Raw genomic sequence first — 26,274 nt, forward strand, 5'->3', positions numbered from 1 at the left:
GTGGCCTCCCCCCCCTTTCATGTAGATAGACTGTAATTACCAAGCGCGAATGTGTTTCCATAGTCTTCCTTTATCCTTTAAGGTCGCTTTTAGAAGTAGTTAGTCGTCAAAATGGCCGAACTGACATCTGGACTCACTTCTGTTGTGTTTTCCCCTTACAGTAAAATGTTTATCGGTGGCCTCAGCTGGCAAACCTCACCAGGTGAGACTGTTATTCTCTTTTACGCCGTATCTCAGCATTTCTTGTTGTTTTGTCGCTGTGACTGAGTGCTCGGTGTAGCTGCTGGCGGTGTATGTGCGAATGTGCACTGTGTGCAGTAGTGTACTGTATGGGATATCTCACCAGTGTGTGCGCACGATGTTATTTTTGATCTCCGTCCATCTGAAGTCCTCTATTCGACCCCTATGCGCATCGCGGGGTGTTTTTGAAATACAGTGACAACAGCATGCCCATATGTTTCTGTCAAATGACCCGACATGTTTTCTCTATTCACAGACAGCCTTAGAGACTATTTTAGTAAATTCGGAGAAATAAGAGAATGTATGGTGATGAGAGACCCCACGACAAAACGCTCAAGGTAAATACAGGGCTTTTTCTACTTTTCCTCCCCGCTGCATGCAGCGATATCGCTTACTTTGTCCGTGTTGAGTATTAATCCAGCGTGTTATGTGTGTTTCTGTGTCCGCGCGCGCATGTGTTCGCGTGTGTGTGTGTGTCCCTGCGTGCGCGCGCCTGCGTGTGGTTTCACAGCAAGCCAGATAAGCTTAAATGCTCACTGCTGTAAAGCTGCAGCCGAATGCAATTTGACATTGACTTTGTGACTGCACCACAATGTTGGTGTGGTGTCGTCTCGTATTGTAGCATACCAAATAATGATCGGCGAGGTGCTCAGTCTCTGCCTCCAATCTGCTACAGGACGTCCATAATGTGGATTATAAACACATTTACAGAGAATATTTGCAACAATAATAAGGTCATAGGAATATTATGCCTGCTGTTGTGCAGTTTGTTGTGGCAAGTCGTAATATTTTATTTTTTTTAGCATTTGTATTTACAATAAACAAAATGTATTGCAATTTTTGCTTTTGTGTGTATGTATTTTAACACGGTTGTTTTTTGTCTTTTTTTTGCAGAGGATTTGGGTTTGTTACGTTTACAGATGCTGCCAGTGTAGATAAAGTCTTAGCTCAACAACACCATGAATTAGACTCAAAGACGGTGAGTTCATTTTATCTACACTTAGATATATGTGTTTATTTTCTTATTTTGTGTTTGCCCTGCTCTGCCTGTTCTGCCCTGTCATAACTGTGTGACTTTTTACTGCCTGAGGCCTTGTTGGGGAACACCTCTTAGGTTAACAGGCTGTGTGGATCAAGGTCATGTATATAGGCTAAATGCGTGATGGGCCCTTCAACGCTAAGCTTAGCAATAAAACACAACTCCAGGGTTAATATTATGTGTTCACTTTCACTTCTGTGGATGAATGGGGCTGACACGCCCCCTTCTTCGCTGCAGCCACATGTGCAGCGTGCATATATCTCATGTTCCACTGAAGGGCGTGCTGTCTCGGGCCTGCTGCCTCGCTATTGTTTGACCCAGCAGATAGTGCATTGTATCACGGCTAATGCACTGATACTGAAAGAGTGTGAAAATAGGTTTGAAACAACACGGTCCCTCACATAATATTACCCTGATGTCAAAAACAAACTTCTGTATTGGTGAGTAAACCAAACCATAAATTACTAAAAACTTTTTCAACCGCGAAATGTTACTCAACCCAATTTGCTACCATACTGTTATAATGCGATTACATAAATGTAGCAGTGGAACAGTGTGACCATTAGAAATTCTTATTTAGTTTTAAAGAACGGTCTGAATTGTCTTGCATAAGTGAGGCTGTTGATTCACAGACACCCACACGCTCATTTATGAAAAACTTTGAACCATTGTGGATTCTGCTTGCCTCTTTGAAATTTGTCCGTAAATGAATAGTTAAAGGTGCTCGTCGTTTTTGAGAGATGTCTGTAGTGATGGATTAGACAGGGTTCAGCAGAAATTATATTTGTCTGGGATTTCTCCTCCGTAGGTGGTAATATACAGATATGCCAGCATAGTTTTGGAAATGGAATAGTGCACGCTGAGGAAACGTTCTGCGTTCGCTACCTCGGCTGAAGGCAACTCTAGATGGAGAAATATTTTTAAGGGCTTTGAAAGACAAATAGATTTTCCTTCAAGTGGCAGTATATAATCTCCAAATCTGTGTAGGATAAGGCAACTAATGCCAATTTGTTGTTCACTGGAATCTTATTTTTGAGCCCCAGTGGACCTTACTTTATGTTCCCTCCAATTCATTCAGCTTCAAAGTTTGTGGTTATGTTGCTGCTCTTTATTTGTATTATTATTATTATTAGTAGTAGTAGTAGTAGTATTTTTGCTGTTCTAATAATGAGTAATTTAACATCATAAAAAATACACATACTGTTCCAAAATTATTCATAACACAAAATCTAAAAGTATTATGGGGCAAAAAGATGGCAGGTATGCAGCTGTAAGCTAATTAGTCTCCTTCTTAACCCACCAGAGACCTACCTGTTATATTTCTGAAGTCTCAGGTGGGTCAGTGTCTCGATCAGACTCAGCTGTGCATTATTGTCCCTGTGCAGATGCATTTTATGTCATGTGTGAGCTCTGTCAGCTCTGTTATTGCGTAATGGGAGTAAGACACACGGTGCACTTCTGTGGTGAATCAGTGAATATAGGGGGACAGCTAAGTTCTTGGCAGTGAAATGACTACAGTACAACTGATGGTATTGCCAAACTGGCAAGCCTCTGTAGAGGGGAGAGTACATAGAAGCAGGTTAAGGGGCTGCTTGAAGGGGTAACGATACAAACACACTTTGATGCAGAATCTAGAGCGGGTTGATAACTTCAAGCTTGACATTTTGAATGAACAACTTTGTGACAGCTTGACAGCATATATATATACAGTAAAGGTCGGGGGAATATGTGTGAGGGAGGCTTGTACATAAAAATGTACTTCTACCTGAGAGTTGGCTGGTACAGCTCCAGTCTTTTACTGGTGCATGGAGCCGTTGTTGGTTTAGTGCCTTGCCCGAGGGCACTTTGAGGGTAGTGGCAGCAGGAAAGAATTAAATTCCTTGTGCATTTTTAATTAGTCTGTTAAGATATTCACTGGATTTAACTTGATGACCTCCTGCTCATAGCACAGTCTCAAACCAGTGCTACATTTATGTTGCGACTGACTCACTGACAGCTACATTGTTTCTCTCGCCCATAAGAAACATAAGAAGAAGGTCTTTGATTCTGTTTTATTTACTAAAGTTACCCAACTTTTGTCTGAAGCTGTATACGTACTGCCATTGTCTAACTGTAGAATATTGTTGGCCTCTTATGTATTGCGCTGGAATTAAAAGACTGGTATTTCTTGCTCCTGTGAAGCATATTAAGTAGCATGCAAAGTCATGCAGAATTACCAGTTTTGATTGAGCCACCTCTGTTTTATAGCCATATAAAAATGATACAGAAGCTACAGATACAAGCATACATAAGTGTATTATATCACACTTATTGTTGGCTGTAGGTGATATTTGTCAGACTTAGGTCATACTCGTCAGACCTGACAGCACCTCACCGTGAGAACTGAACCGTGACATTTTAAGGTCTGACATCAAATCATCATTTTCTCTGAATTGTAGCATTAGTGCACAGGCCCAAAGAAGCGTTCTAAACTGGCTCCACATCTGTCCGCACCTAATTGGCAAGTCACTTGGGGCTTGTTTTGAAATCTTTCCTTTTCTAATTATTATTACCTGTCAGGTATTATCCGTCCTAAAAAATCCATATGTTTTGGGAGTGGCTTTTCTTTCAGAAGTGTCTGAAGTATTGTGTTGGGTGCCTTTATTAGACAGCATGCAGTAGAGAGCTGACAGGAAATGAGGGAGAGGCCTGGCCGGACTCGATCAGGGGGCGTTGTGATTACGTGGTCAGTGTCCTAAACCCTTAGGCCACTGGGCTGCCCAAATAAATAGCTCTTACTTAGCATAATCGTATCAGATGTTGACTTTTACACAGTCTATATTTAAAAAGTTCTGGAGCCAAATCAGATTTGCATCCCTATCTGACGTTAATGAAACATTTTTTTTTGTGTGTAATTTATTTGCTTTGTTTCCATGTATTTTGTCTCCATATCCCCAAAGCTGAAATATATTGATGATACTGATAGTCCTGTAATAATAGGGATAGCTCATGCCTTTGTCATAACAAACAACAGATTTTTGCTGGACATCGTAATCAGATGAGTGTTTGACAGTGCAATTGACATACCAAAGACCCCGTTGACTCAAATAAATGCAGAAATTGATATTTCCTAGCTGCTAATGTGCCGTTGTTTATCCGTCAGCGTGCAATAGAAGATTACAAAGCTAAGGCAGCTGTCTGTGTTGCTTTCCTTACTATTAGTCATTGGGCTGTATCTGCTGTGCTGTTGTATATCTTAACATTCACACTATCAAGATTGCATTGCATTTGGATCTATCATATCTCTTAGAAAGTTGCTCAGCAGTAATGGAAAGAATGAACCGGTCCAGCAAATGTGGATTGTTCTTGATGTGTTTGCAGATGTTGGTTTGATACAAGCCCTCTACTTTTGTGGCGCTTGAATGACTCCTTACCCGTGTTTTTGTCCCTACTAACCTTGAAAGGAGTGAGTGGCTGGAGGTACTGTGACTGTGAACAGGTTGAGTCATATTATTCGTAGAGGCAAAGTGGAAATCATATCTAATTTACATTTTATCTCCTTGTTTGTTCATCTCATTTTATTTTACAGATATAGTTGGATGTGTGAATTAAATCAGTATAGCTTTGGCATTCTGACAAACAAACACACAGCATAGTAACTATTATTATTAGTAAGTAATATTATTTCAAATGCAAAAGAGGTATTTCTTACTTTAATTATGCTGATGCAAGGATGATATTAGGATTTCAGTATGGATTATCATTTTAGTGTAACATTTGCCTGTGGTTGAGGTTAATAGAGCCATAGAATCAATGCAACTGCCACCAAAATGCCAGGATGGGCCAAGATACACCATCACAGTCCTCCTCCTCCTCCTCCTCCTCTTCTTTTTTTGGTATTGTTTTTTTTTTTTTTTTTTTACTGTGCTCTGCTTTTCGTCCGGTTATGAAAACACTCAGACTAGGATGAATGTGAATGAGACATATGGGGAAGCACAGCCGGGGGCTTCAAAACACACATGCTGGTAATTCAGAACATATTTACCATTTTTCATGATGCTTTGTTCAGTTTAGAAATATGCAACTCCTAGCATCTGTTCCCGAGGATGTTTCAAGGCAGGCTGGTATGAACAGGGGAGATCATAGTACATGATTTTGCATTTGAAAAGTAACAGTTTACAGTCTAACAAGGCACTGGATTGATTCCAGGTTGGCTTTTATGTTGTTTTATCCAAAGCAGTTATGGTAGAATTAAAAAAAAAATAAAATTTGAGAAAATATTATAAAGGTTATATTTGAAATATGAATTTGTTCAGGACATACAATGCACTCTAGTTTGGTTTTGTGGTAATTCCAGCCTTTATTAAATGACCCCAGGTGAACACACACTTACAGATTCGATGTTTTAGGTGAGGCAGGAAAAACGCAGGAGAGAAGGATGAGAAAAGGCATGGATGAGCAGCTGTTCTGGGCCGATCTAAACGGTATTCATCAGATAGGATTTGGAAGTAAAGCCTAACCAGTGAGCTGAACTCTGACTTGCTCTTGTTTTCAGTATAGCAGGTGCTCTGTCTTCTGCAGTTAATTATGGCTGAAGGCGTTATTAGTTCATGCTGTATCTGTCTCTTGTCGGTACATACAGAACATCAGATGTTTGTCAAGGCACTAATGCAATATCTTGTGTAAAACCAGTGAATCTGGATTATTCTCATAATGGTGTTGCATATTTTTAAGGGGAAAAAGAAAGATGGCCAATTTGCTTGTAGAGCATGACATTGGTGAAATTCTCATTATTGATTTGAGGAGCATGACAAACTGCCTTTTTGAGATGTTATTCCACCGCGAAAATCAGTAAAGATTGACAACACAGATATGAAACATTTGTGTTTTAATTTCTTGTCTGTTCTGTTGGTATCACACACGCACACCTGTGGGCCTGTTCACAAACTTAAGTTGGGAGAAGCTGCAAGCTTTGATAAGCCTTCTCCTTTTAGCTTGAACACCCCATCATCATGCTTGTGTAGATATGTCTTAAGAGAGAGGAAGAGAGTTTACCCAGGAGCTGCATTAATATATGAAATCCTTTTGTAAGATGTGAACTTAAGATATATGCTGTTTCTCTGCCCTGATCCCCCGCAGTTGCATGCAGAAGCAGCCCTCAGAGACCCCGTAGTAAAAGGCTATGGAAGATAAAAGATGGTGGGGTGGGGTTGGGGGGATTACTCTTGCTCTGTACCCATTTATTATGTTGACATATCAGGTTGTATGATGTCTTTAGGAAATCCTCTTTTGTTCTGTGTGAGATCATGTTTCATCATATAACAAATGTATATGGAACGTATTAATTTGAGAAGGGAATAAGGTGAGCAAATACTTTAAAAGTGCTCCACTAGAGAGGCCAGCTTTGCTTTAGAGTGAGGGAAAAGCTCTTGACACAGACCACACCGGTGTGAGATGCTTCACATCTTTTTGCATGTCACTAGCTGTGCCCTTGTGCTCCTCATGAACTGAGCTGTGTAAACTTGGTCAGATGCTTAAGATTTATCTGAAATCTGACCCACATTGCAAAAGGCACACATACCGAAATTGCAGAGCCCTTTGACAATGACATCATATTAATGGCTGCCAGTCAGTTGTGCATAACAGGTACCATTAGATGGTTACACTGATTTAATCGATGAAAAAAGGATCGTATGCATCCTACAGGCAGTTGTATGACAATCATATCCCAGTCTAACCCATAAGAATGATGTCCTTTTCTTACAAATTACAAAATAATGTCTGAATCATATGTGAATTGGGTCAAGTTTAAAATTATGGTTTTGTCGTGGCTTATACATAAAAAAAATAGAAAAACTTTTAGAAAATGTTTTTGTAATGATGCAATTTTCATTATTATTATTATTACTATTATTACTTACTTTGTCCTGTATTGCATCGAACATTTATTACCTAAAAATTATCAAAACAGTTGCTGATTGACTTACGATTGACTAATAGGTATACTGTAGACCTTTGCAGCTCTACATTATACCATTAATTACAGTCGTTCAGTCAGTCACGATATGATATTTTGGCTGCGTAGTTCTGTGTTTGGACCATTCCGGTGTATTAAAATCCTGTTGCTTCTTCTGTCAACATGTAAAACAATCTGATTATTACAAGACGACAATAATGGCCATCATCACCTTTTGATTTTGCTGTAAGTCAGTCAAGCCAATCCAAGTAAAGTTTATTTCTATGCTCCTTAATGAAGTTTGCTGTCCCAATGACCTTCATACTGCCACAGTACGAAAATAATAAACAAAAGAGAAATTCCAGGTGTTTACCTGCTTAATAGTGCTGGCTTCCCTCGTTTGAGCAGCTAATCTAGCAACCAATAAAACATAATGTTCAAAGGTGGAGCACATTCATATTCAGAGCAAATTGTTCATTCAGCTCCAAGTCAGGTTTCTAAATATTTATGTGCTGTTTAGTTTGTATGCACTGCTTGTGATGTTTCCATGATAAAGAAATTTCCTAGAGGGGGGTTGATAAAGCACTTTACCTGCTACTAGATAATAACCGTACAGCTACAGCTGGATGGGAGGTCTGGCTTTCCACACTACGGTTATTGTGTCTTCAATCTATGATGATCAATACGTTGCAGGAATTATTTTGTGCCCAGGTGTTTAAATGTGCTTTTTGGTACATGTGTTCCCAAGCTGCTTCATCAGCGCGCCATTTGTTCCAGAGTCGATTTCAGCAAACCCCAGAGTATGCCCAAACTTGTTGCTTTCAACTGATGCAGATGGAGAATGTGAAAATTACGGTGAAAGCAATAGCACAGTAAGAACAGGAGAGTGTTTTTTTTCCCCTCCAAACCATTAAGAAAAGTACATTCTCCAAATCAAAATGGACCAAAACACGCCAGGTAAAGCACTAATAGGTTTTTCTTTTTTCTAATTAGTGCTAACATTTTTAAGGCACTGACAGATGAAAACTCGAGTGAAATAACGTTCGCAAGCACTGTTTGTGGAATGACTGAAACAAGTGCACTATACCCAGGCCCGGTCGACTGATCCCAAACCTGATGGTATGTGTGTGTTGCATAACGAAAATGTTTCAGGAAGGAAGTATCAGGTGAAACCGAGACAGCATAATCTCTGGTTCAATGGCACTGTTATCCAGTCAAAGGGTGATGCATACTTTATAGCTCTTGGCCTTTAGTATGAAGGTACTTACATACATAAAAATCACATGCACACGAATGTGTAAACCGATGGGAAACAATTGCTACATCTCCTCATTTCAAATCTCTCAAAGGAGTCATTCATCATGAGTTGTGACCTAAAAAGGTGCTGCTACAGCATTTCTCAGAAGGATTGGTGAGGAAGTCCTCATTGCCTAGTTTGGTTGCATTGCTGTGAGTGTGATTCAAACAATCTGCGATATCATAGCCTCATTTTTAACACAACTCTGAGCATATGATAGTCTCTTTTTGATCATATTTTAAACTGACAGAAAGCAATATGACCTCCATCGCTGCTGTGTTAAAGCGCTCTCTTGTGCATGTTGAAACTGGAAGCTTCCGAGTGAATAGGGATTCTCAGCAGGACAGGAAAACAATTAGTTTATGCAATATGATGAAATGAGGTTTGATATGTTTTGTGTAGGCTTGAAAAGTAAGATACATTACCAAGTATAGGACTTTGGTATTCAAAGCATAATGTGTTGTCTTTGCTCAAATAGGGTGCACAAAATAATTGAGTTTGAATTGGTTATGCCTGGGGCTAAGTGCTAAAACAAATCTTTAAATGAAATTCATTACAAGCAGGGGCCATACCCAGGTGTTATTGAATTCATTTCTCATTTTGACCTGATTTAGAAAGATAACAGTAATAACTGAGACTGACAGAAAAGATGACAATGACATTGCACATCATGGCTTCTCTTCAAACGCATTAAAACGTAGTCGTACTCATTGGCTTAATTGATCTGTGCAGATGGTGTGTTTTGTCCTCGTGTTCCTTGATTCATTTTCTTTCCATTGTTTTTCACAGCGGGAAGAGATGTCTTTTTCTTAAATAAGTCCATCTGTGCTGAAGGGGTGGCTTTTGTGAATGCATAGAATATTTAATTGTAAATATTTCAGCACAGCAAAATGTGGCACAACATGAAAATTCCTGTTCAGCACAAATTAGTGATATGTCAAAAAGCTTATTATATCTGTTAATCTTTTTGGGGAAGTCTCTCTTTCAAATTCATCCGTATCCAGGCAAGAACAAATTAGGATAACGTTGCTGTTTGAGATAGTTCCTCCTCATTGTAAGCGCAAGGTTGATGAGACCCCCCACCACATTGCTTCATACCAGTGAAATTAACGAGGAAAATGAAGCTAATGAGATAACAAGAACAAGATGGAGAAACAGGCTGATCTGACGCATCCTCCTGGTTATTTGGCAATATCTGGAGGCGTCACCGGCCTCAGACTCTCATTTTCTCCCTGTCATATTCAATCAGCGATTCCTGCCTAAAATAAAAGCGGGCCTCTGCCGAGACCATGACCAGCAGAATGATGGTGTGGCTGGCCTCCACATTAACTTTTTTTGTGTTTTTTTTAAAGCGGTTGTGGTTCTTTTTTAATATATATCAATTGGCAGCACCAGCGGATAATTTGGTAGCGGCAATATATTGCTTTGGAAGCTAATTCACACAGTAATTAGCAGCAGTTAATATGTGGTATCCTTAAGCACATTGCCCGATGCAGTGAACGGTGTGCCTAGAATGTGTCATTGAGCTTCATCAATTGTAGACACTGTGCTACAGTAAGTAATGAGGTCAGTGGTGTTGGCCAGCTGTATTCAAATCCTCATAATAACAAGTTGTGTACTACCATTAGTCGGTGCTCAAGATATAAATTCCTTGTGTTTTAAGCTTAAAGATCCTGACAGTACTTAAAGGTCCAGTGTGTTGGATTTAGTGACATCTAGCAGTGAGATTGCAGATTGCAACCAACTGAATACCCCCCCCCCCCCTGTTCACTCTCGCCTATGGCAGCCGCAAAAAATATGAAAGGTTCTCCCTAGAGCCAGTGTTTGGTTTGTCCATTCTGGGTTACTTGTAATTAAACAATGCGGCACAACATGGCGGACTCATTAAAAAAAGTTCTGCAACCTATGTGGATATAAACGGCTCATCTAAGGCAGCGAAAACGCAATGAATCTTAATTGTAGGTGATTCCATATTGTACTCCATTTCTGCTAATTGATCCCCCTGAATCCAGCACACTGGACCTTTAACTTGTAAACAAAGCAGTTATTGAGCCAAATCTCTGCATCAGTTTAATTAATAAGATACTTTAAGGCACGTTAGCTAAGAGGCCAACAGTAAATTTAAACGTTTGGCTGTTTTAGAATAGGGATTAATATACTGACTAATAAGGTTCTGTTATTGCCTTGTGCATTAAATGGTGTTAAAAATGAAAAGCCCAGTAGGAACATGCATTGAATTAGGAACTGATTTAAATGAATAGTATATAACATTTCTCCATTAAAATGACAAGATATATGTTATTTTGTTGAGTTGTGTAGTTACATAATCCCAAAACCTCCAGAAATCTGTAATTGTATTCCAGGTAACAGCTTCATTCGGTTTTCCTGTCAGTGGCGTCACATCCTCTTTAACCCCTCTAGCTGCAGCAACTTCTGGGTAAACACGGGAAACACCAGATGACACATCAGAGGATGAGGAAGGCATGAAGTCTGCGAACGTGAATGAATGTTAATACGTAACATTTCTACCTGAGTCACGTCAAATAGATTTTCATCTGCAACACTGATTGTTAAACAATGAAGACAACAACTCCCATGATCCCACGCTACTGCAGGGTGTCATCAAGCTACATCGTTTTTCATTGTGTTGATTGATTGAGAGACCCCTGGTGGCAGAAATTACATCAATACAACTGCATCACAACTATTTAATATACGATATTACATTTTCTATCAGTTGTCTTTTTTGTATCTGAGTTATCAAAGCTGGCGCACATTCCTGCGAGACAGATTGTGGCATATTTAGCGAACCATAACCATGACTCAGCCTTTCCTTAGTGAAAATAACTTTAACCTTAACCACAGCGAGGGACAGAGGGAAAACAATGGTGTCAAATTTGAGAAAAGTAAGGCTGATTCTAGCAGACCCATTGTGTTCTAAAAAATCCTCCTTTCTTTGTTCTTATTATCACTTCTGTTGGGCCATTCACGTGCACTTACTTTCTAATTGCAATAATTTTGACAGCTCTTGAATGCAGCTTTAGTTTCTGAAAATGCTTCTCAAATTCAAAAGCAGACTGTATCACCACAGGCTGATTATGCAGCCATTGTAAATCTTAATGGCTCCGATGAATTATCATCATTGTGAGTTGAAAATAGCAAATATGAATACCTTAAGTTTGGGACATGTATCACTGCCATTAAGATGCTAGTATTTATCCCTTACCACAGAGGATTGAAAATGTGACTGTGTGAATGGGTGTACTCTGCTGCCCTGGTTTTATAGAAATATTTTCAACACCTGTTCATTGCCTTAAAATATCACAGCTTGTCTTTTAACAACAGTTTTGCTATTCTTTTCTCATTCTCAGATTGATCCTAAGGTTGCCTTTCCCCGTCGCGCCCAGCCTAAGGTAAGAATAAATTGGTCACTAACCTTGCTCAAAGAAAATGATTATGTCTCATGTCACTAGCTTACCTAATTTTGTGTGCTCACACAGCAGATACAAAGAGGCAGTGGTTGTCTGTTTGTTATTGTCGGCAAAGGCCTAGTCTGGCTTTATTGTTCTCGCCTTCTCTACGCTGTTTCACCAAAGCAATTAAAGCTGGACGTATTAGACTTAAAGAAAATTTTCAGCATGATTGGGGTTATGTTGCTTTCTGTATTATCTCACTGTTTTATGCCTACGTCAGTGCTTTTATGCATATATTTGCATTTCATCCCTCATCATAGTTGTTTTTAATGTCAGGTAATTTGAAATGAACACTGTCTTGTTATTACAATGACATGATGTTGCAGCAGAGGAATTGGATAAAATCATGCTTTATTGTCCCTTTATTGCAACGGAGCATAAGTGGTGCGACCATCTTACCTTGATAACTTGATAACTTCACTGTTGGCTCGATGTTGTCGTGACTGACAGGAGAAAGGCTGTAATTTATTTGCAGAGAACGTTACCTATTGGTTGAAAGTTTTGTTCTGCTGTGGAAAAGAGGAAGTCTGAGAATTACAAAGCGGAATCAAGATGCTGCTCTTGAAGGTGCACATTAATGCAAAATGGCGAGAGTTTTATTTTGAATTGAATAGCCCAATATTAGCCTGACTGAATTTGCAAGAAATGATTGGTGACTTGTCATTGGCAGTGATGAACTCCATTTATTGGCTGAATTATCAGTCTATTGAGTTGTCTTCTGTAGCATTCTGAGTTGAATGTGATTGAATGACATAAGTGATTTAGAAATGTCTTTAATCGTGGTGCATGCATGTAGAAATAGTCACAATTAGCATTGAAAGAATGGGTGATTTAAAAGATAAGCCAAACTCCAATCACGCAGGAACTGTCGTATGAGCTCCTCATAATGCGTATTATCTTTTCCCTTTCTTGATTACTGGTCTCGAGCAGTTCTATTGACAATTAAATTTTCAGCGTGTGCAGATGGTGCTGTGGCGTAGTCAAGGGCTTTGTTGACATGCCCTCTCACACCATCCCCCAGCTTCAGTGTGCAGGCTGTAGCACAGCACAGTACAGTGCAGCGCTATTCAGCAGCGCTATCAGGGCTTTTTCCACCTAAACCAGGTGGAAATCGATAATAGATTTTCTCCTTCCCACTGGATCAGAGAGAGGCATTGTTAAAGAGTTGGTCAGGTTTCAAATGAAGAATTGGCGGTGCAAGCTTTCAAAGCCAGAGCACATGGTGACTTAAGGATATCGGCATATGGTTGAGAAACTACCAGTGTTTGTCCACACTTCTAACATAGCAAGTATATCACTTTAACTTCTTCTGTTCTGAGCCTTGCTCATAAAAGTCCAAGGTGCAATAAAACAGCTCAGATGTTTGATGATGCTTCCAATTTTTAAGTGAACGAGAAACTACTCTTGCTGTTGTGTTTATTGTTAATCTTTTTTAAAACAGTGTTATATATATATTTTTCACAATGACTCAGAGAAGAAAATGCAATATTTTGAGCTATTCTACTGGTCTAAACATATTTGTCATTCTACCTTGCATGATTCATAACTCGGTGAAATAATGACACCATAACAGAATTTGTGGCACTGCAAAAGCCTTGTACCAATGATTTATAAAATGGCTATAGGGCAAGCTTGTTAGAGAAGAAAAATGGTTGTATTGAATGTGGATTATAAAGGATCTTAAAGCAATGGGATTAAGCCAGATAGATTAACATTGCATGGGTTTGTACTTTCTGTTCAATTGATTTAAGACCTTTAAAAGAAGTCCCATTCTGAGGTTCCCATTTAGAAAGTCCTCTCTGTTTTGCATTTGCTTTCTTTTGTCCCCCTTTCCCCTCCACTGTCTGGCTGCCTGGCTGCTTATGCAGCTGTTGAATAGGCCTCGTTCTTGTTTAAAGAAGCTCGCCTTGGCAGGTGCCTCGGTGGCACGGGCTTCGGGGAGCAAATCGTGACGAGACCAATCAGCGTTAATTTTCTCACGGCTAACAATGACCTCACAAGTAACCCTGCCAATGACCTCCCACTGCTGAATGCTGCAGTATGGTAAAACTATACAGTATGTACAGCACGTAGACTAATGCTGAAAACAGACAGGAAGTGAAGGTGAACACAGAGGACATTTCACTGTAAACAACTGAAGGTGTTTGCACCAGGATGACAGGATCACAGGAAAAACAACTTGTATCAGCAGGCATAACTGACACTGCCCCAAAACATGGACAGTTCCGTTGTAAAGAGGCGGTTAGATACAGATGGAAAGGAGTTTGGCAAGAAATAATCATTCCACTATATAGACAGTCTGATTTGACATGTATGACAAAGTCAACTTGGTAAGAGGATTTATACCTACAATTCTGGAGAATTTTATATGACAAATCAGTCACAGAGTGCGGATTGCCTCTGCTCTGCCCTTTGCATTTGCATCTTGTGTTTTTTGCGACCATCTGCCCTAGAATATTGGTAAAGGGCACAAATGAGAGATAACCACAGGACCCGTCAATCAAAGGAGGCATGCTAAAGAAATGCAAAGTGGCGCACACATTACTAATGAATAATGTCACACCACGAAAGCCTATCTGAAGACTTAAAAGTGGACATTACGTATTAAAAATAGAAGCTGTGCTTACAACTTATGTCAAAGGTATCAATGCGGGCTAGCCCACAAATATTCACGGATTAGGTTTCATCTGCAGATGATTGACAGATGAGAATGAAAGGATTAAACAATGATGATGTGATGCAAAGTGCTTTATGCACATTCAATTTATGCCTTGTCTCCTCCTAGCCTATTCAGCCTGGCTGGGGTTAGCTGTGGCTTTATTAGATAGGCAGTTAAAAGTAGCTTTAGAAAACCAGGGTTTCAACATAAATGTTTCAGCATCTCAACATTTAGTTTCACAAGAAGCCTTTCTTAATCCATGCTGTTAACAGCAAAACTTATTTTACTTAATGCAATCCTTGCAATAGATATGTTATAATGATTTTACAGGAAAAAAATGTAGGAAAAATATATCATACATATTTCTGAAAAATATGCGCATGAGTACAGACCTGAAGCAGTGACACAGATACTCAACAGAGAAGTCTGTCTGATTTTACATAACACGCAGTTGTTAATGAAAGCAGAATCCATCCTGTCTGACAGCACCCACCCCCTGCACCTAGTTTCAGACCTTGCCTACAGGTTCCCTCTTTAAATACCCACTAGCCAAAACCAACAGGCACAAACACTCCGTCATAGACTCAGCCATTGCATTGCTCAGCTGCGATAGTAAAAGGTAATATCAGGTTTACCACGCAACCACGCTTGGTTAATATTGTTTTCTTTGATTTTAGTAGTGCTCTATGTTCTTACCTCTTGTTATATGTTGTATTTAATTGCTTTGTGTGTTTTGCGATATTGTGTGTTATTACTGTTTTTTACTGCTGCACAACCAGTTGCCCCTCTGGGGACAAATAACGTTCTGCCTGGCTTGATTTGATGATCAAAATATTTTCATCACCATTTATTATTTTTGCCATAGTGTCATGGCATTACCGGGGTTGCCCCCAGGAAAGTGGTTAGTGGATGTCATACGCACCTAAGTGTTAAGAATGCCTCTCTGATGAATAACTGTGAAGTGAATGTAAGATGCGATCAGTCAGTCAGTCACCTGTTGAGCTTAATCATACAGATCCTTATGAAAATCATCTCACTGTCAATGTAAAATACTCAATGCTGCTTTGAACATCTGCCTCCTTCAATAAATATGTGGTCATTGCTGTGTGATGTAGCATTACTGCTATGTTCCACTGAAGCTTAAAAAGCATAATATTATTTTTGACGTAGACAGTTGTTTTCTACAGTTTGGGAGAAGCGAGGGGTGGGGCAATGTGGCCTAAAATTTATATCACAGCATTTTTTTTTTCGGTGACTGCATTATATCACAGTATTGCTGAATTAAGGGGAATACTCCACTTCTTTTCACTCTACTGCAATGTTAAGAAAAAGAAAAATGTATTAAAAAATTCATTCTGCCCCTCAAAATTAAATTCACTAATATTGCTCCAGCCTGTGGATCTACAATAGATGCAAGTAATATTAGCCGCAGAACAAAAAAAAGTCTAAATTTAACAGGCTAACCAGTAAATTAAACAGTAAAGCAACATAATGGCAAAACTGACGCGTTATAAGTTTGAAGTCGGTATCGATCCACCCTGAGCTCAATTTTAAAGTGAATCCTGCTTTGTATTAGCCCTCAAATCACTCTGAAGTAGAATGATTAGTCAACATATAGCCTAATTAAGACTTTTGGTTCTTGCGGCCAGCAACAGAGAAATTGGCGTGCTTTGCTCGTACCTCCTACGTTGGTGTTATAGTGAGGAAAATAGTAGTTGCTCAATGTAACTCCAGTTCTATGAGTTTGTGCATAGCTCTCTACCTGCATGATATCGCAGCCACATTAAAGCACATTATTTTTATTATGCTAAAACATTTATCACGACAATGCCATGTCGTGGCAGAATGTGATGCTTGGAGAGAGGATCGTAATACAATACTCACATGTCATATGTATGTTGAAAGATTTCCTGGTCACTACTATTTGTAACTTTAAGAAATATAGCACAAAATCTGAGTGCTCATTCTGAAATAGTCAAAAATGCATGTCCTTTCATTCAAGCCAGACTGTGTATAACAAAAAATATCCTTGTTTTCATACCCAAATTATCCAAGAGTGATTTTAGTCCCGATACTTGATTTTTTTTCCTTCTAAATATCAAGCCTGTCAAGATACTGGTGATTCTTTTCAAAAGGAAACCCATGTGCCTTTTTAGTATTGTGGCTGTGTATAGAAAGTGGTAAAGAAGACAGAGAAGAGATGATGCTGTTTCTTGCTGTCTCCGTGTTTGATATTTTCCAGCAAGGTTCACACTGAAAGATGTGAACGAGGCCTGCTCTCAGTCTCCTGGAGAAATCAAAGCGACGGTTTCCGCCGACATTGCTCAAGATTTACCACTCAACTGTTGGCGTCATTACCGCTGCTGCCGCTGCTTTTGTTTCCCACAGTGGAGTCGCACACAAGCATGGCATGTCCCAGCATGATTTTAATTGCCAGTGGGACTGTGGCCACTTCACTGGGAGATGAGTTCTGATGGCTTGTTATGGAAATGAAAGGAAGTAGCAGCGACCATTTACAGAGCAATGGGCGTAACCCTTTCCTTGCACCTCCATAAAGGGATTTGCCATCTAAGCCGTCCCAAACAGGTTGTCACAGTGTCTCTGGCAGTCTTTGGGATGCAGCAAGAAGACTCTATCTGTGCACAAAATAGATGTGTGCTGCACAGACGCAGCTGTGACAACACTTCCAGACACTCTGTTTATTTTGCTTGCGATGACAGTTTTCTTTCCGGAAACGTACCGCTTTAAACTACTTGCGTTAATGTCAGTGAGGAGGCAGGTGAAGTGTGGCAGTACACTGGTTGAGGTAATTCTGGGCTATCAGTCAAAAATACCATCAAAGCAACCAAATTTTGCTCCAACCTGTGACAGCTGTGGCTGTGGCTTCCCTGTTCGTGGCCTGCTGTTAGTGTCGGCCTATCCCTGGCAGCTGCATCCCTGTCTTTCTCTTTGCCTCTCTCTTTGTCTCACTCTCTGTCTTTGCTGTCACTTTGTCTTTCTCACTTTGCCTCCGTCTCTCTCTCTCTCTGTCTCTCTCTGTGAATGGCAAATTGACCAGTACCCTCACCTCTTCCACTTGTCTGCGCCCCCCCCCCACCCCCCCCCGCTCCTCTCAGGGACCGTGTGCGCTTTATGTTCTTACCTGCAGAAAAGACTCTCAGGTGTATTGTGGTTCTGGAGATTTCAGGTCTTAAGTTTTAATGAAGTCTAATAATAATGCTGCAGGAAGTAAATACACATTCTCATCCCCTGTGCCTTTGTGCTGCGTGACATAAATTCACACACACAACCGCATGTACACACACCGTGTTGAAGAGGCACAGGTGTGTGGTTTTATACATGAATTCAAAACAAACTTCTTTCATTGGTCTCTTTTACTTTATCTCTCACTCCCTCACTCTGTCTTTCCCTCTCTGTGCTCTTTTCTGTGCTTCTTTTTCAGTCTTTTAGGATTACAAGGCCTTGTAAATCCAGTCTTACACCTTGCTCAGTTATTTGATCTAGATTTAGCATTATGATATTCCCCTTCTCAAAATGATCCTTATTTTAAATGACACAGCTCACTGCTGGGAAAATGAAACCTCTGTAGCTGCCAGCCCCTTTGAATGTCCCTGTGAGTTTATTAAAAGCACCAGCTTCCCCGTTCCAACTCAGATCTGCACAGCTGCATGAGTCTGAAAGAATATTCAAGGACAAAAGTCTTTAATGTTGAACAGAATGCCGTATCAATATCTTTGTTCAGCTTTACAGTTTATGACAATGAGCCCTCCCAAATATTTATTATGTGAAAGGAGATTATTTCTTATTAGACATTTCTTATTTCAAGGCAGCTCCTCTGTGCAGATAGCACACAGAGTGGAAGAAAGAGAAGGAATGTTGTGTTGTGCAGGCTATTATCCGGACCTGACGTCGCATTTCAAGGCATATGGCGCAGGTCTTATCCCAGTGAGCGACCGAGATGCCCAGCTGAAAAGATATTTGCTGTATTTCTCAAACTAAATGCGCTTTTGCAATGGGTTTTTACAACTGACACTAAATGCACTGACGTTTCACTGAAACCAAGAGTCAGACGGAAGACGACGGGAAAGTGACAAGCGAGTTGATGGGAATTCTTCGCTGTCACTCTCCTCTCACCCCCGGAAAAAAAACACATGTGCAGCCAACATAAATAAACCCTCCTTTAGATGGAGGATGACACAAGGAGTTGTTTTTTCCCCTCCTGTGGTAATGGCTACTGTGCCAAAGCTGGAGATGGGTTTAAATCCCTGACCCGTCAGCTCCTTTGCTTTCAGTGGCCTCTGTGGAACTGCTCCAGATGAAAATGGGGCCAGAGCACAGACATATGAATGACTGTTTGTTTGGTGGTCAGACACAATCACCAACTGAGTGACCCAGTTAACGGGTAGTCAAAGCGATGCTCAGTTTGATTCGTGCGTGTTCTTTTTGTGCGTTTGACACTTTCTAAATGTTTCTTGTGTCCCTTTTTTTTGCAAGCTTCCCTCCAATGTTTATGCCTCAATGGAAAGATAAATGATGTGTAAATGTAAAGGCTAGTGTAATTATGTTTTTCACTGCAGATATAATATGAACACACATTTCTTTTGTTTGAATAATTGCCGGAGCGCTTATAAATGGAGAGTACATGCGTGCGATTCTTCTTTCCACTGCCTCCCTCTTTCTCGGCTCCGGTCTCCTTGGTTGCGGGTGGAGAGTAATTAGGTTTTCTAGGGGATTGAGGGGTTCTTACAATGCTTACCAATGGCAGCAGTCAGGCAGGCTAGTGCTGGCAGGGCAGGGAGGACAGAGGGCTGTGCAGGAGCCTGGCACTGCTAAACCTGATGCTGACTGACAGTAATGAGGACAGCCTGCTAGCCAGGATAGAGAGGAGAAGAGAGGAGGGCATGGTCCTCCACTATACCTCTCAAGACCTCTTTTCAAAGCCTCTGTGCACACACATGTGCTCACAGAGATACACAAAACAGGAGCACACACGAACAAAAACACATGTTTAATATGTTCTAGGTAGACCAGAGCAAATGCATCACTGGGCTGTGCAATATCAGTCTTATTTTGAAAGAATCAAAGATAAAACCAACTCGTATCCTTTCAAGAAATGCACGATGTTACAGCAGCAGCTTTGTGTATTTAGAGAGGACCCAAGAAATAGTGTTTTCAATCAGTTAAAATAGCATGTTCTTGTTTTTCCTCAAATGCATTAGCAGGAAAATACAACCAATATTTTAATGTATCTGCTGTAAGGTGCAAAAAAAAAAGAAAGAAAAATATGAAGATTGACAGCTAATAAAATATTAGTGTTTGGTTTTCTAGGGGTCCCTAATCAGACCAATGCCACTGACAGTCTAAGTGGTTTCGGTCACCACAAACCAACAGTGACACTGACCTTGGGCCCTCCGGAGATGTAGCACTGTTCTGTATTAGTGCACTGCGATTATGTGACAGGTGGATTAGCCAGTCGTGTTCAGCCTTTTTCATGATCTGAACATCTTTTTTCAATCTTCTTTAGTCTCCACCCATCCAATGTGAAAAACTAAGATTGTGAATGAAGTGGAGGGCCACTTAACTTTGAAAGTCATCACTTCAGGGAGCGGCTTTGGCAGCTGGAGAGGCCGATGAGGAATGCATTTCCAATTTTTTAACGGTGACCTTTTCGAGATTGCGTTTTGAATGAAATACTGGAAACAATTAAAAAAAGGGACGTCCGGCTTAATCAGGATGATGAGTTCCATTGTGTTGTCGGAGGCATCACCTTGCTGTCCACTTTCGAATTCTCATTACTTCTCACCACCTTCACCCCTGTGTTTCTGCTTTCAAACACGCGTCCGGGATTTGTACAACAGACAGTGAAATATGTCATCCGTAGCAAGAGAGGCTCAGGTGTGTCAAGATGTGTGCAATTATTACCAACAGACATATACAGCTGTATATTGCAGAGAGGATCGCTGAAGAATCATTCAGTGTGTGTTTCAAAGTACAATTTGTGTGTGTATTTGTGAATCAAATGCAATGTTTATGTATTTTAACATGATTATGGTCATTTTCATGCAAAGTACATACAACGTTACATCTACACTGTTTCTGTTGTACAGTAAAGTGTGCACATGCTACAAAATGGATAAATGTGTTACATTGCATGAAATTGACCTTGATTATCCAAAATAAAAGAATCAAACTGTCACTGCTCTAAGTTAGATCTTGAGTTAGGTTTTTGGTTAAATGTGTTGTATTCACTGTAAATCTGCCTTTTGTTTAGTCGGTTTCTTTTACTCCGAGAGCGAGGTTTTAAACATACAGTATCTATAGTGTATTTGTGATTGTGAAAGTAAAGCCAAAGCCTGATCATTTTGTGCTGGGCGTGTCTGTCTGATTGGAGGATTGCCTGCCCGGCTTACTGAAGTGTTCTGCCATGATTGGATCCAGGTGTCATTGTGGAGTAAGATATTGGAATCTCGCAGGCCAGATTGCTCTTTCTCACTTTGACGTTGTGTGACAGTTCATGCTCTGTACTTTTTATGTGCTGCTCTGTGTTTTTTTTTTTTTTTTTTTTTTTTCTGGGGCACCAGCCTCTCAGATTAAGAATGATCTTCCTTTAGCAAGACAAGCCTGTCAGGTTGTGCCATTGTTGGTCGTGTGATTAACAGTGATGGCCGAGAGCTTTTGTTGCCTTTTCCTGGTTCAACTGCTTGTTTGCAGCATGTCACTGTATCCATAATACAGTAGCTGCAACATTTCATCCTTTAATTCATTAAAATGTACTAATACTGCTTGGCTCATATGACTACTTTGTTGCACGTATTGTGGTGGTGTCACATTTAAAGGGCCAAGGTCATGGTTTGCCAATACCAAAACCAGTCCAATGTTTGGTTTAGACACTGCTCACACATAGTGAATAGCGCAACACTCTAATAATAACCGAACATGACTGGATAGACAAAAATAACAAGCAGCAAACGGAAACATATTCTCTGCTGTAATTACATATTTCAGAACTTACGCTATTATTTAACTTGTCACTCTCAGCAGCTGCGTGATGCGTTTCCTTTGTGTTGCGCCCCAAAATATCTTAACTAGAAGGTGACTATGGTGTATCTGTTGTCACTCTGATGTATAAATATTATGTAATTAGCTGAAAGCATTTAGAGCATTGCTTCTTTGTTGTTTAATTAAAATATGCCAAAATTAGGGGGTATTTTTGTCACCGCAACAGATGAGTCTTGATAAAAGATAAAAAGGTCGACAGGTTTCAAGAGTATTAACATAAAACAACGTAATTGATGCAAAGTTCTGATGTCGCAGTAGTTAATGCCGGCGGCCAAATTGCTTATGATAAGAATCACAGGTCCGCCATTCAGTCCAAACATATCCTCATACTGTATTTCTGTGATTTCCACCTGATGTTAGAGCCACTGAAAGGCAACTGTTATGCACGTACTTTGCCCAGGCACTGCTTAATAGCTCCCAAATGGCCCCACTGGCAGAAAACCTGCATGGTATTGTTGGTAATAGGAAGGACTAGATAGAATCTGAGGACTGAGCTCTAACAAAGCATAGCAAGAAAGACGTGCAGGAGTATGGACTTATAGGCATGCTGCTCCACATTTATGGTGGGCACCCTCACCTGCCTTTTCTCTGCAGTCACATGCAGTCATGGTCTGTCATTCACTTCCATAATAATGTACAATTTCACCACCTAAATGGAGATGTAATAAAAATTGGTGACTCTTTGTTATCACCTTTTCTGAGCAGAAATCCCTTCGTTTATTTTCTGTGATGACAGGCTGCATCTGTTGCAATGTGTCACATTGTATGATTAAACAATAATAAAGGTAGGAAATGTGAATAAATGTATGAATGTATAAGACACCAACCAAGTCTTCAATGCCGAATTACATGTAAGTCAGGGCGCTAAAGAGCTTAGCTGTTCCTCCACATAATGCCTCGGTCCTCAGCTGTGACCTTTCTCTTCCGCACATCATTCATGATTATACTGCTGACATGTTGGCTCATGCCAATAATTTTTCATTGGAGGCAATGTCAGCCACATCATATTTTATCATCTGGATAAATTTGTGTTGTGTGTGCATGTAGGCTCTCCATAATTTGTATTTGTCTGTTTATGTGCGTGTCCTAGAGATTAGATTTCGCATTCAATTCAACACAGAAGCGAATTCAGATGTAAACACAATCCGGCGGCAGTGGGAAATACATATATCACTGCTAAATGAGTGATATCTATAACATGAATAAATAAGGTGCTTGTATGTAGAAAATTGTTAGCATAAATGCACGTGAGTCATGAAACAGTGAGTTTTCACAAGAATGATGCACCGAATCCATGGCTGCACGGAATGAGAGCATGATGGTCACACACCCAATGCAAAATAGACATGCTATGAAAAACAGAAATTTTATGTATTATTATTTGAACCGGTTTGACCTGTAGCTTAATTATAGGTGTTATTGTATATGGATGAACAATTTTCAAATACTCATTTTTACAGCAAGACATAATAGTCAAAATGAATGCTTTTCCTACTTAATGAAACTGTCTCCAGAGTGATGTTGTTTCCGAGTGCACCCTATACAGTACGCTCCTGTGGCTCAGAGCTTAGAAGTCACAAGTACGACTTGATATATTTGAGTGCTTTGGCTGCAAATAACAAAATGGACCTTGACAAAAGCAGTCGTTCTCGTGGCTGTTTTATTTTTTATGTTAAAAATTAAGCGGCACAGAGCTACTTTGTGCTGCAGTGGCAAAATCCACAGGAGTAAGTGCACAACAGGCATGTAATTGATGTTTAATTAGTGTTATAACAGTAGTTATTATAGACAGACAACATGTCTTTTTTCCTGACAATAGAAGTAAACCCGTGACTAGATAGTGTTTGTGCTAAATGTGCGACAGTGCTAATTATCTCGACAGAATATCAAACAATAACATAACAATCCACAATTTCCACACTTACATCAGTTGTTGATGAAGCTCTGAGTCTTTTTGAGTCTGTGACCTTGTCATACAACTCATTTTCTTTCAGTGTGACAACACCACCCACTCCACTGATCACAAATGCTAGCCACGATTGTTTAACAAAAGAAAATGTGGACTACTTTGTCCAGATAGGACTTCAGTGCTCTCTATTTAATTGAAGGCAACAAGTAACTGAAGTGATTTTTGCTCATTATCAGAAGAGATTCAGTCAATGTCACTGTCAAGTTTGGCTGTTCACACATTTGATTGATTGTGCCAATTGTGAGATTTCAATATTTGCAGTAAAATTAGTTCAATGTTAAATTGTATATGATGCATCTTAGCAGCACATTTTCAGTGTTTCACCACGTACAGCTCTGCACCTCATGGGAATCAACCGTTTTTTTTTCTGTTGAGAAGGTTTTATAGGGCAGCCAGCTTGGACTTTCATTTATGGTGAAACTGTCTGCGCCACATGGCGGGGAGCTCATTGCTTTTAAAGGGAATGAGAGGTCCTAATTTAATTGACTGTGATTGACACCGGCCCCAACCGCATCTACTGGTAATTTATTCCTTGTAATCCAACCCCTTTCTGCGACTGCACCGCAGGTGTGCCACCGCTGCGCCAGCATCTTTGGTCGCAAAATTACCAAAAATGTGTTCTTGCACATGGCACATGTGGTGGTGCCGCGAATTTACACCACTGCCTGTGCTTTCACCTCGATTCATTAAAAGAAGACCCCTTGTGACACTCTGTTGGGAAAATGCACAAACAACCCCACAAAGGAAATAAAAAGCCTCCTTTCGCTGTGTCGCTGCTGCGGAGTAGTGGAGAATGTGAAATAATCAAACAGAGGTAATGCAGAAGCAGGTCAAGTCCAGCTTGTAACAGTTATTTTGTGACTTAATTTTCCCCCCGTGTTATCATACAATAATGAAAAGTGTTGACAGATTCATTTCCTTGCTGCTACCGCCTAAGACCGTTTTGTGATTTCTAATTGATAGCTACATGCAGCAATTTTATAGCACGACACAATTTTATAGCACTTTTAATTAGTCCAACTTTGACCTTCTGTTCACTTTGCATTTATATTGCTCCAAATTATTTTCACCTTCTTTCCTCATTAACTATTATCAAAAGAATACAGGCATTTACAACATATTAATCCATATATGCACTGTGTGAAATATGATGAGACTCAAATGAATTGATAATAGTCTCTTACATTAATTGTGTGATTGATTACACATAATTAAATAATCTGTGAAATGAATATCCTCAGTGCCTTTTGACCGCAGAGAGATTTTTTAGCGAAGTACTTACACAACACAGAAGAATATATTTAGAAAATCAGTAAATAAAAAATACCTTGGTGGAATGAGGCTGTAACAAGCACTTAGTTGACTAATTGACTAAGAGGGGAAGCCCTTACATACGTCGTTAGGGAATACAGGTGCATGATGACTCTCTACTCAGATAAATCCTTCATATGGAACAAGTTAATCTCCCATGTAATATTGAGAAGATGTATATTGGTAAATGAATAAACACCACCCACAAATGAATCTCAATTGACGAGGTGTTTAGTATTCATTTGCACTTCATCCATGGAATGAGTTATTGAATCTGTATTAACATACGTGCCATCACACACCATGTGCAGTCACCGTCAGCCAAACACTTCTTTAACTTCTTAAACATAACAGTTGTAACTGTTATTGTGACATTGAGTAATTTATGCTGACACAATGTGGCAGAGCCCTTTACTGCGTGCACGCCACAGAAAGTCCTTGCCTGAGACCTGGCAGTCAGGTGTATACAGTGCTCCTGTGCCGTGCTTTGCTCTTTTGACAATAAGCATCCCATGTGAAGCTTGCATCTGAGCAAGGATAGTTCCTGAGAGACCATGAGAAACCAAAGGAGAGGAAAGGAGGGAAGGAGATGAGAGAAGGGTAGACGAGAGAGGCTGAATTTACTCCCACCAGTAAACCGGGGTGGTGAATGACACAATTCTGTTCATTGCAAATGGAAGATGGCAATGAAGAGCAGGCAAGGGAGACTGGCCAGAGCAGTAAAAACATTTTATATTTGATGCAGTAGTCTGCTACTAAAAGCTGACCCAGAGTTAGAATTTGAATGGCAGCAAATAGTCAGTAAACTGAATTGTGTTGGCCGCAATTTTCAAATTAGACCAACATGGTGTCCAGAAACCTTCTCTATTCTAACCTGAGCGGGCCTCTGAAAATCAGTACATGTCTGAAGATAATTCAGCCAATAAAGAGGCAAAAACTGTGGCTGAGCTCTGAATCCTTTTTTAAAATCAGTCTGCTCATCTTTAGGTTTGCTCATAAGAACATGAATATTTGCAAAAACAGCAAGTCACGTTATCCGAAGTGACCAATTTGCATACAGTCGACAGGAGCTCCACTGGTGTTCACCAGCAGCACACACCTGCATCTATGAATGCATTAGAAGTGGCAACGAGTTCGTTAACATTATTGGTAATTACATGTGGTACGACTTAATGAGGCTCTCATTTCACTCCACGGAGTGGACAGTTAGTAGACAGGAAGTGGAAATTTAGAAAATTAAGAGCATAGGAGTTTTACACCTGACCTCTTTTGACCTTCATTCTCCTCTCTGT

General features: G+C 40.0%; 1 protein-coding gene across 6 annotated transcripts in view; it reads left to right on the top strand.

Moving 5' to 3' along the window:
- LOC121616998 (RNA-binding protein Musashi homolog 2) overlaps positions 1 to 26,274 on the top strand; it is a 238,794-nt gene that overhangs the window by 303 nt on the left and 212,217 nt on the right. For all 6 annotated transcript variants that reach the window (XM_041951942.1, XM_041951943.1, XM_041951946.1 and 3 more), the window contains exons 2-5: positions 162 to 202; positions 497 to 578; positions 1,135 to 1,219; positions 11,883 to 11,924. In XM_041951942.1, the coding sequence (XP_041807876.1) occupies positions 162 to 202; positions 497 to 578; positions 1,135 to 1,219; positions 11,883 to 11,924 (250 nt within the window). The remainder of the gene's footprint in view (positions 1 to 161; positions 203 to 496; positions 579 to 1,134; positions 1,220 to 11,882; positions 11,925 to 26,274) is intronic.

This window comes from Chelmon rostratus, chromosome 14, assembly GCF_017976325.1.
Source record: "Chelmon rostratus isolate fCheRos1 chromosome 14, fCheRos1.pri, whole genome shotgun sequence".
NCBI classification, from domain to species: domain Eukaryota; kingdom Metazoa; phylum Chordata; class Actinopteri; order Chaetodontiformes; family Chaetodontidae; genus Chelmon; species Chelmon rostratus.